Source organism: Hypanus sabinus, chromosome 13, assembly GCF_030144855.1.
Source record: "Hypanus sabinus isolate sHypSab1 chromosome 13, sHypSab1.hap1, whole genome shotgun sequence".
Taxonomy (NCBI): domain Eukaryota; kingdom Metazoa; phylum Chordata; class Chondrichthyes; order Myliobatiformes; family Dasyatidae; genus Hypanus; species Hypanus sabinus.
Genome location: NC_082718.1, coordinates 7,305,354 through 7,318,180, shown reverse-complemented (window position 1 = coordinate 7,318,180; position 12,827 = coordinate 7,305,354). Strand labels below are relative to the sequence as shown.

At 45.6% G+C, this 12,827-nt stretch overlaps 1 protein-coding gene across 1 annotated transcript in view; it reads right to left on the bottom strand.

Annotated features, from left to right (window-relative positions):
* Window positions 1-70: 70 nt before the first annotated feature.
* slc35b4 (solute carrier family 35 member B4) overlaps window positions 71-12,827 on the bottom strand; it is a 50,519-nt gene continuing 37,762 nt past the window's right edge. The window contains exons 8-10 of the mRNA XM_059987072.1: window positions 12,673-12,748; window positions 6,244-6,319; window positions 71-5,724 (exon numbers count right to left, since the gene is read on the bottom strand). Of these exons, the coding sequence (XP_059843055.1) occupies window positions 5,487-5,724; window positions 6,244-6,319; window positions 12,673-12,748 (390 nt within the window). The 3' untranslated portion in view covers window positions 71-5,486. The remainder of the gene's footprint in view (window positions 5,725-6,243; window positions 6,320-12,672; window positions 12,749-12,827) is intronic.

Below are 12,827 nucleotides of genomic sequence, written 5' to 3'. Positions count from 1 at the left end.
GAGGGAACATTAGAGTTAGGGAGAGAATTCCAGAGCAGGACTGAATAGTTAATGTTAATAATGTTAATAGTTAAGCTACAATAAAAAGTAGGATTGGACAAAAGGTATACATAAGAGGCTTGGCAGATTACAGGAATCAAAATGTGTAGATTAGTCAGAGGTGATAAAAGTCTGGTCCCATGCTACCAGTGTGGAGCCTCATTTGACCTTAAGAAATGAGGTTCAAATCACCCAATTTAACGTGGGAAAATAATCCTTTCTATCAAGGTCATCGATCTCATGCAGGTGGTCTTAAATCTGCCAGTACAGCAACTACATCTAGACTCAATGCAAGTCTACATTGTCAGACAACTGCATACCTGTCATTGTCAATTCCTGTAAGATGAAGTCAAAGCAGAATCCAAAGTTGAGTGAAATACAATTTTAGTTCCTCTTAAAAAATTTTGAAAGTCATTGTAATTAATCAGTTGTATAAACATGTAATTTAACCACCCTTATTATAAAGTCTTCTGTGGAATTACTTCACAATTCAAAAGTAGATTTTGATCCAACCTAGTTTTCACTTGTAGGTGAAGAAGCCAAGACCAGCTGTATCCAAACCACCAAACAAATCTCTGAGAGACACTTGCAAAAGATCCAGATATATGACCATAAGATATCAGAGCAGAAGTAGGACATTTGGCCCATCGAATCTGCCCTACTATTCAATCATGGGCTAATTCAATTCTTCCAGTCATCCCCAGTCCCCTGCTTTCACCCCATACCCTTTGATGCCCTGCCTAATCAAGAACCTATCTATCTCTGCCTTAGATACACTCAGTGACTTGGTCTCCACAGCCACTCGTGGCAACAAATTCCACCGATTTACCACCCTCTGACTACAGTAATTTTTCCACATCTCTGTTGTAAATGGGCGTCCTTCAATCCTGAACATGTGCCCTCTTGTCTTCGAATCCCCTACCATGGGAAAAACTTTGCTGTATCTAATCTGTTCAAGCCTTTTAAGATTTGGAATGTTTCTGTGAGATCCCCCCTCATTCTCCTGAACTCCAGAGAATACAGCCCAAGAGCTGCCAGATGTTCCTCATATGGTAACCCTTTCGTTCCTGGAATCATTCTTATGAATCTTCTCTGAACCCTCTCCAATGTCAGTAGATCCTTTCTCAAATAAGGAGTCCAAAACTACACACAATAATAATTTGGATATTCTAAAACTCCCATCCACCCTTCTGTATATAAGTGGACTACAAGCAAAATTGTTTGGGAAGCGGATGGTCCATGGATGAAACACAGATTACAAAGAAAAAATAATACTGTGTTATCTCATGGGCTTAGGACTTGAAAAACAAGACCAAATGAGACAGGATGCCAACATGTTAGACAGGCACAAACAGAAGGAGGAAATGGAAAAGAATGCATTTTATTGATGGAAGTCACAATCTTCAGCAGAATACTCAGATACTGATCTTGTATCAGAGGTCTAATCACTGCACACACTTTAAATCAGGCACCCTCTAAAAGCAATATACAATACTTTTAATAGCTCTATAAAGGCAAAAACTCTTCCACTAAACTGTTCCAGAGGTGTAAATGTTAAGAACTTTTATTGCGTACTCTAAAGTAATGTGTTAAATTTTTACTGCTAGGGGCAGTCAATGATGTGCAAAAGTTGCCTTAGTTTGATATCATAAATAAGGCCTCCCTCCCCAATTACTCCAATGACTGGTGCAGCAGGTGATTTTATATATAAAAATGTTCCCTGACAGCACTTTCAAATCACATTGGTCACAGTAACTAAAGAGCCAGAAAATACAGTTGTGCCATCACTCTTCGGTTACTGATTTTATATTATTTTACTTGCAAGATTCACCGGGGAGATGGAGAGTGATAGAGCGTATAATCGTTTTCCATTCCAGCAAATTGCTCATATTAAACAGAAAAGAAATCAATAAATAATTAATAAAATCTCAAGTGTCAGCACTTCTGAAGACACCAGCCTGTTTACAGATATTGTTCATTTCCAGGGAAATACTTTGAAGTTTTTCACCTAATGAATTACTTTTGAAGTGCAGTAGCTGCCAGGTAGGCAGCTTCCCACCTTCGCATAGCCGTCTCAGTCCTCATAACATTACAGTTGCATTAGTGTTCAGCTTTTTAATTAAAATACGAAACTGGAAAGAGGAGGTGTCTGCTACCCTGAGTCCATATTTCTGTGGCCCTGTCCACAGGTTCTGATGTGCCTCGCCATACTAACATTCTAAACTACCTCTTCACTACTACTCAGCAAGGTGGGGTTCTGTTCACCTATTTCTATGCATCGATCTGAGAATCACCCAGAATGGATTCTCTTGTTGGATCTCCTGATGCTTACATCCTCACCCAAACTGTCCAATTCTTAGGTGACCTTCTACTTTTTATCCATTCACCCAAGAACTTTTCCATGTGTTAGGGAGGACACCAATTACTCTAATTTATCAGAATGCCTGATCTACAGGAATGGTTGCCCTGAAATTTCCTCCAGCCAAATACTGGGAAGGCTGAAGCCACAGTGTTTATTTCCTGCCACAACTCTGTTGTTCAGCCAGAAGGAGAAATGGGGAGATCACACAAGTTTTCATCAAGGGGGGGTCAGCAGTGGCAAGGTGAGCAGCTTCAATCAAGTTCATTAGTGTCAGCATCTCTGAAGATCTATCCTGGGCCCAGCATATTGATGCAATTATGAAGAAGGGATGCCAGAATATTTCATGAGGAGTTTGTGGAGATTTGGTACGCCACCAAATTTCTACAGATGTATTGTGGAGAGCACATGACTGGCTGCATTTATCAAACTGGTACGCAGGTGCCGATAACATTGAACCTGAAAAAGCTGCAAAAGGCTGCAAACTCAATCAGCTCCAAGGGCACTGGCCTCCCCACCAGAGAACATCAACAAAGGTGATACCTTAAGGCGGTGGCATCTATTGTGAGAGATCCTCATCGTTCAGGCCATGCCCTCTGCTAATTACTACCATCAGGGAGGAGGAACACCTACTTTGGGAGCAGCTTCTTCCCCTCCGCCATCAAATTTCTGAACAGTCCATGAACCCATACACACTGCCTCGCTATTTTGCTCTCTGCTATATTTACTTTTAAATATATTGTTATGGTAATTTATAGGAATAAAAATGTATTGCAGTGAACTGCTATTGCAGAACTCATAACAACATAATCAGCAAAAATAACACTGATCCTGACTTAATCCAACTTCCTGGCAACAATCCAAAACTTCAACAGACTTTTCCTATAACTTTGGAGTATGGAACTTAGGGACTTTTGATTTCCATCTCCGTAACATACCCAACTCCATGCCTGAATCAGCTGATCTGCTCCCAAAAATTTTCATCCACATCACTGTTAATTCCAGGACTGATTATTCCAACATCCTACAAACTGGCATTCTTCTTTCTATTATCTTAAATTTAATGTCATCCAAAATTCTGCTACCCATATCCTGCTATCACCCTCATGCTTGCATACATGTAACACGTTATAATTGTGTTTGGCCTCTTTGGCTCCTCACGGGTGCTCCACCATCGTGGCTGATCTGACCATAACCTCAACTTCGCATTCCAGTCTGTCCACAGTAACCTCATATACCCTTGTTGATCTGCCTTAAAAATATTCATTGATCCCACTTGTATTGCCTTTTGAAGAGTTCCAAAGACTCACAAACCTCAAAATAATTTTTTGCCTAATCCTGTGTTAAATGAGCATCTCTGTTGTTAAACAGTGACTCCTAGACCTAAATCCTCTTACAAAAGGGAAACATTCTCTCTAAACCCAGCCTGTCAAGACCCCTCAACTTCTTGTATGTTTTAAACTCCAGCAGATACAGCCTATCTAACCTTTCTTTATAAGAACCATTGCTCCCTGGCTAACTGTGAATTTAACAATCATTCTGGCTTTCAAATTTGTCCAAGCCACCTTTGCCCCTTCTTTAATTTCCACCAGACCTTCAATTACCTGTAATTTTTCTCTAATTCTGATCTTGTAATCACTCCCAAACTTAATAACTACATGAGTAACTTACTGCAGCCACTAAGCTCTGAAATTCTTTCCTTCCACCTTTCAACCTCTCTTCTCCCTTCACAATGATCCTATGACTTTACCCATTCCCATATCCCAACTCTCTTCATCCCTTAAGATGAATCTGAAGACTTTAGCCAACCTTTTGGTCACCTCCACCAGTATCTCTTCAGGACTGGTGAAAGTTTCTGTTTAAAAACACTATTGTGAACACACTAGTGAGTTGTGATATACTAATGGAGAGCATACAAATATAAACTGCCGCCAGCTGGACTTCAAGGCAAGTGGACCTGTTTTCAAATCTAGCCACCTCCTTGCACACTTTCCATCCATGCTGGGTTGAGCATTGAGCTAGCAAGTTGGCCTTGTAAAAATTAGACAAACTGCTAAAGAAACTGTAAGGGTGCCGCCCGACATGCCACAAAGTACAAAACTACTGACCACAACATCAAAAATGCCCTTCTAAGTGTTTAGAACTTCTTTGCACCCGAATCTGTTATATATTGGAGGAAATATATATTATAGGAATATTAAACCAAAAATTTCCATTTAGTCCTTCATAGTTGTTCTGGTAATAACACCAGAATTGATATTATACATACACTTTAACAGTTATCCTACCAAGTAAAACTCTCATGGTTATAAGCAGTGACCCCATATTCCCACAGGCTTTATCAACTGAAATTTATTTCCTGAAAGAAATCAAATCATCCCAAAAATCTCAATATTTAATTCTCCACTTAAGGTAGCTCACCATATTAAAGCAATCAATATTGAAGTAATTAAGGAATATGGGGGTACTGACTTGGCAGGCCAAAAGGCCAACTCCTCCTATTTCTTTTGCTCTTCTAGATAATAGATCCTCTTCACATCTCAATAGATCAGGATTTTTAAAAAAATATAAAATCTCCTATTTTATAACTTGATATGTTTCAAAGCCATAAACATCCCAATTGCTCTTACATAGATATGGATCTATGTCACAGTTCTTGAGCCAGTGCATTAAACTCACAGTGCCATCCGGTCCCTCAAAGTTTTAACCCAGCACAGAACCAACAATTAAAGCAATTAATTTTTACTAAAAATGCAATAAAAGGATCAATGTTTTATACATACACGTATTATTTCAACTTCAAAGCATAATTTCAGCTATAATTCATATGGTTCTGTGTCTTTTTGACAACAGATCTGTTTTAAGCACCACTTACACACTTACCTGGTTTAAAGTTCAGAAATGGGAGGGAGCAGACAAAAAAGGGTTTCACAGGAAAGAAACAATTCAATTTATTCTCCAGGATAAATGCCAACTTTCCAAAAAAGAAAGTTTTCTGAAGGAATACCTGAAGACCATCCAGTCTCCACTAAATCAGCGGGCATCCTACATAACCACTCTGGATCTCAACTTATTCCCCAGGGATAAACTAGTCCTCCTTCCTCTTTCCATACAGGAGTGGCTTGAAAGTCTTCCAAACTTCAGCATAAGTGAGTGTTCCAACAAAGACCACTGATGTTCCAATCCAGTGCCAGAAAGTGAAGGGGTTCTTGAAGTAAATTATGGAGAAGATCAGACTGATAAACTTGCGAAGTGTCACAACGAGCGTAACTGTTAAAGATGTGCACTCTGTTGTCAAAATAAACACACCACGAATGCAAACATATCTGAAAGGACAAAGTTAAAGATATGAAACAGCATTCTTTTTTTCCCCAAGAGACATTAAGGGAAAGGATACACTTTGTTTTGTTCAATCTAAATGGCCACAATACATGGGGAGGGGACAATGGAATGAAGTTCTGTTTCTGGTCAGAACTTGAGATGGGAAGCAGGGACCATCAGCAACAAAGTATCATGGACATAACAGAAACTGTTCAAAGGAAAGTGAAATATGGCACCTGCCGCCAAATTTGCCTTCTACCTAAAAAATGTTGAAAGGTTTGGGGACTATGAAGTCACAATTCATCACATTTACATCATCACCAAAGTAACTTAAGGGGTGGGAGAGAAATGATGTGGCATTTCATTTTCACTGCAAATCACTGACAAAACCTACCATTTTATTGTCATTTCCATCATCTTGCTATACCGTTCAAAACCGAATGCATTCTAAGTGGAGATATCCTCCTCTGACCAAAGGCAGTTGCCACAGTATCACAATGAATATTAAATATTGAAAAGGATACTGAGTTAGAACATTCATTATGAGGTAAAACCACATAACCGGTATGGTTAGTCCCAGGGGTACAAGTTCAATCGATTCTATGAAATGAGGGGAAAAAAAACACAAGTGTCACAATCCATACACCACGTTTCAGACGGGACGATCCATACACCACGTTTCAGACCGGACGATCCATACACCACGTTTCAGACCGGACGACCCGTACACCACGTTTCAGACGGGACGACACGTACACCACGTTTCAGACGGGAGGACCAATACACCACGTTTCAGACCGGACGACACGTACACCACGTTTCAGACCGGACGACACGTACACCACGTTTCAGACCGGACGACACGTACACCACGTTTCAGACGGGACGACACATACACCACGTTTCAGACGGGACGACACATACACCACGTTTCAGACGGGACGACACATACACGTTTCAGACGGGACGACACATACACCACGTTTCAGACGGGAGGACCCATACACCACGTTTCAGACGGGAGGACCCATACACCACGTTTCAGACCGGACGATCCATACACCACGTTTCAGACCGGACGATCCATACACCACGTTTCAGACCGGACGACACGTACACCACGTTTCAGACGACACGACACGTACACCACGTTTCAGACCGGACGACACGTACACCACGTTTCAGACGGGACGACCCATACACCACGTTTCAGACGGGACAACACGTACACCACGTTTCAGACCGGACGACACATACACCACGTTTCAGACCGGACGATCCATACACCACGTTTCAGACCGGACGACACATACACCTCGTTTCAGACGGGACGACCAATACACCACGTTTCAGACCGGACGACACATACACCACGTTTCAGACCGGACGACACATACACCACGTTTCAGACGGGACGACACATACACCACGTTTCAGACCGGACGACCCATACACCACGTTTCAGACCGGACGATCCATACACCACGTTTCAGACCGGACGACACATACACCACGTTTCAGACGGGACGACACATACACCACGTTTCAGACCGGACGACACATACACCACGTTTCAGACCGGACGATCCATACACCACGTTTCAGACCGGACGACACGTACACCACGTTTCAGACCGGGCGACACGTACACCACGTTTCAGACCGGACGACACGTACACCACGTTTCAGACCGGATGACACGTACACCACGTTTCAGACCGGACGACACGTACACCACGTTTCAGACCGGACGATCCATACACCACGTTTCAGACCGGACGACACATACACCACGTTTCAGACGGGACGATCCATACACCACGTTTCAGACGGGACGACACATACACCACGTTTCAGACGGGACGACACATACACCACGTTTCAGACCGGACGACACATACACCACGTTTCAGACCGGACGACACATACACCACGTTTCAGACCGGACGACACATACACCACGTTTCAGACCGGACGACACATACACCACGTTTCAGACCGGACGACACATACACCACGTTTCAGACGGGACGACCCATACACCACGTTTCAGACCGGACGACACATACACCACGTTTCAGACCGGACGACACATACACCACGTTTCAGACCGGACGACACATACACCACGTTTCAGACCGGACGATCCGTACACCACGTTTCAGACGGGAGGACCAATACACCACGTTTCAGACCGGACGACACGTACACCACGTTTCAGACCGGACGACACATACACCACGTTTCAGACCGGACGACCCATACACCACGTTTCAGACCGGACGACCCATACACCACGTTTCAGACCGGACGACCCATACACCACGTTTCAGACCGGACGACACATACACCACGTTTCAGACCGGACGACACGTACACCACGTTTCAGACCGGACGACCCGTACACCACGTTTCAGACCGGACGACCCGTACACCACGTTTCAGACCGGACGACACGTACACCACGTTTCAGACCGGACGACACGTACACCACGTTTCAGACCGGACGACACGTACACCACGTTTCAGACCGGACGACACGTACACCACGTTTCAGACCGGACGACACATACACCACGTTTCAGACCGGACGACACGTACACCACGTTTCAGACGGGACGACACATACACCACGTTTCAGACGGGACGACACATACACCACGTTTCAGACGGGACGACACATACACCACGTTTCAGACCGGACGACACATACACCACGTTTCAGACCGGACGACACATACACCACGTTTCAGACCGGACGACACATACACCACGTTTCAGACCGGACGACCCATACACCACGTTTCAGACCGGACGACACATACACCACGTTTCAGACCGGACGACACATACACCACGTTTCAGACCGGACGACACGTACACCACGTTTCAGACCGGACGACACGTACACCACGTTTCAGACCGGACGACCCGTACACCACGTTTCAGACCGGACGACACGTACACCACGTTTCAGACCGGACGACACGTACACCACGTTTCAGACGGGACGACACGTACACCACGTTTCAGACGGGACGACACATACACCACGTTTCAGACGGGACGACACATACACCACGTTTCAGACGGGACGACACATACACCACGTTTCAGACGGGACGACACATACACCACGTTTCAGACGGGACGACCCATACACCACGTTTCAGACGGGACGACACATACACCACGTTTCAGACGGGACGATCCATACACCACGTTTCAGACGGGACGACACATACACCACGTTTCAGACGGGACAACACGTACACCACGTTTCAGACCGGACGACACATACACCACGTTTCAGACCGGACGATCCATACACCACGTTTCAGACCGGACGACACATACACCTCGTTTCAGACGGGACGACCAATACACCACGTTTCAGACCGGACGACACATACACCACGTTTCAGACCGGACGACACATACACCACGTTTCAGACGGGACGACACATACACCACGTTTCAGACCGGACGACCCATACACCACGTTTCAGACCGGACGATCCATACACCACGTTTCAGACCGGACGACACATACACCACGTTTCAGACGGGACGACACATACACCACGTTTCAGACCGGACGACACATACACCACGTTTCAGACCGGACGATCCATACACCACGTTTCAGACCGGACGACACGTACACCACGTTTCAGACCGGGCGACACGTACACCACGTTTCAGACCGGACGACACGTACACCACGTTTCAGACCGGATGACACGTACACCACGTTTCAGACCGGACGACACGTACACCACGTTTCAGACCGGACGATCCATACACCACGTTTCAGACCGGACGACACATACACCACGTTTCAGACGGGACGATCCATACACCACGTTTCAGACGGGACGACACATACACCACGTTTCAGACGGGACGACACATACACCACGTTTCAGACCGGACGACACATACACCACGTTTCAGACCGGACGACACATACACCACGTTTCAGACCGGACGACACATACACCACGTTTCAGACCGGACGACACATACACCACGTTTCAGACCGGACGACACATACACCACGTTTCAGACGGGACGACCCATACACCACGTTTCAGACCGGACGACACATACACCACGTTTCAGACCGGACGACACATACACCACGTTTCAGACCGGACGACACATACACCACGTTTCAGACCGGACGATCCGTACACCACGTTTCAGACGGGAGGACCAATACACCACGTTTCAGACCGGACGACACGTACACCACGTTTCAGACCGGACGACACATACACCACGTTTCAGACCGGACGACCCATACACCACGTTTCAGACCGGACGACCCATACACCACGTTTCAGACCGGACGACCCATACACCACGTTTCAGACCGGACGACACATACACCACGTTTCAGACCGGACGACACGTACACCACGTTTCAGACCGGACGACCCGTACACCACGTTTCAGACCGGACGACCCGTACACCACGTTTCAGACCGGACGACACGTACACCACGTTTCAGACCGGACGACACGTACACCACGTTTCAGACCGGACGACACGTACACCACGTTTCAGACCGGACGACACGTACACCACGTTTCAGACCGGACGACACATACACCACGTTTCAGACCGGACGACACGTACACCACGTTTCAGACGGGACGACACATACACCACGTTTCAGACGGGACGACACATACACCACGTTTCAGACGGGACGACACATACACCACGTTTCAGACCGGACGACACATACACCACGTTTCAGACCGGACGACACATACACCACGTTTCAGACCGGACGACACATACACCACGTTTCAGACCGGACGACCCATACACCACGTTTCAGACCGGACGACACATACACCACGTTTCAGACCGGACGACACATACACCACGTTTCAGACCGGACGACACGTACACCACGTTTCAGACCGGACGACACGTACACCACGTTTCAGACCGGACGACCCGTACACCACGTTTCAGACCGGACGACACGTACACCACGTTTCAGACCGGACGACACGTACACCACGTTTCAGACGGGACGACACGTACACCACGTTTCAGACGGGACGACACATACACCACGTTTCAGACGGGACGACACATACACCACGTTTCAGACGGGACGACACATACACCACGTTTCAGACGGGACGACACATACACCACGTTTCAGACGGGACGACCCATACACCACGTTTCAGACGGGACGACACATACACCACGTTTCAGACGGGACGATCCATACACCACGTTTCAGACGGGACGACACATACACCACGTTTCAGACGGGAGGACACATACACCACGTTTCAGACTGGACGACACATACACCACGTTTCAGACGGGAGGACCAATACACCACGTTTCAGACGGGAGGACCAATACACCACGTTTCAGACGGGACGACACATACACCACGTATCAGACGGGACAACCCATACACCACGTTTCAGACCGGACGACACATACACCACGTTTCAGACCGGACGACACATACACCACGTTTCAGACCGGACGACACATACACCACGTTTCAGACGGGACGACACATACACCACGTTTCAGACGGGACGACACATACACCACGTTTCAGACCGGACGACACATACACCACGTTTCAGACCGGACAACACATACACCACGTTTCAGACCGGACGATCCATACACCACGTTTCAGACCGGACGACACATACACCACGTTTCAGACGGGACGACACATACACCACGTTTCAGACGGGACGACACATACACCACGTTTCAGACGGGACGACACATACACCACGTTTCAGACCGGACGACACATACACCACGTTTCAGACCGGACGACACGTACACCACGTTTCAGACGGGACGACACGTACACCACGTTTCAGACGGGACGACCCGTACACCACGTTTCAGACCGGACGACCCGTACACCACGTTTCAGACCGGACGACACATACACCACGTTTCAGACCGGACGACACATACACCACGTTTCAGACCGGACGACACATACACCACGTTTCAGACGGTACAATGCATACGATGTTTCAAGCAGTACGTGAAACATAAATCACATAAGATTACACAGAATTTTACAGCATAAACAAGCATTTTGCAAACAGTCTTTGCTAGAGTTTACACACCAAATGAGCATCCTCATACATCACATCATTTAACTCATCAGTACATTTTTATTTCTTTTGCCCTCATTAAGTTATTTGGTGACTCCTTAAGTGCATTTCTGAAATTTGCTTCACCTACATATAGCTGCAGATTCTAACTATTCTTTGGATAAAACTAAACCTCTCTGGAATTCGTTAACGGAACTTAGGAACAATTTTGGACATCAGTGATATGGAAAAACACACCCTGCTTCTGCTAACAAAATCATTTTGTAACTTCACAAACCCTCTTTCTGAACTCATGTTATTTTCAGGTGAAAATGAAGGGGTGCAGGGCATTTAAACATGATCTAACATCAACAAAACAGCCAATTATTACCCATATTATGGTATCCATTAAACTATATAGAGACCATCTAATTTGAATTCTTGAGTCTCCATATTAATACTTGTTTCTATCACTGGGGTCCAATAATAAATTGTTAACTTGCAAGTTACTCCCAGTATCATTTGATATGGGAATAACTCTGTCACTTCAGATTTGATTCCGGCCTGTAACTCATTCCCAATCTTGGTTGGGTCTACTCAGGCATGGTTTTGTTCTTCAATTTTCTTTCTCACTGATGTTCTAATTTCTCTCCACCGTCTTCCCAGCGCTTCAGATTGGGATTAGGAAACCTGCTAATAAGATGCCCAATTCAACTTCTAACATTAGCTCTATTCAAAATTGTCCCTTTAATGAAGCCATCCTGATTCATTTTGCAAGTATTATTTTGTTTTCTAAATGCAAGTGCAGTATGCTATAGAAATTTTTAAAAGGCACTCACTGGACTGGCTGAAGAGGATTCCATGATTGTAGATGTCTGAGGTAAACAAGAGGAAGGCAGGTAATGGCAGGAAATGCTGAGTGGAAAAGAAGACAACAGTTGATTAAAGGAGATTCAGCATCCAAATCTGAATTAGTAGCAGAGCGTTGGGAGTA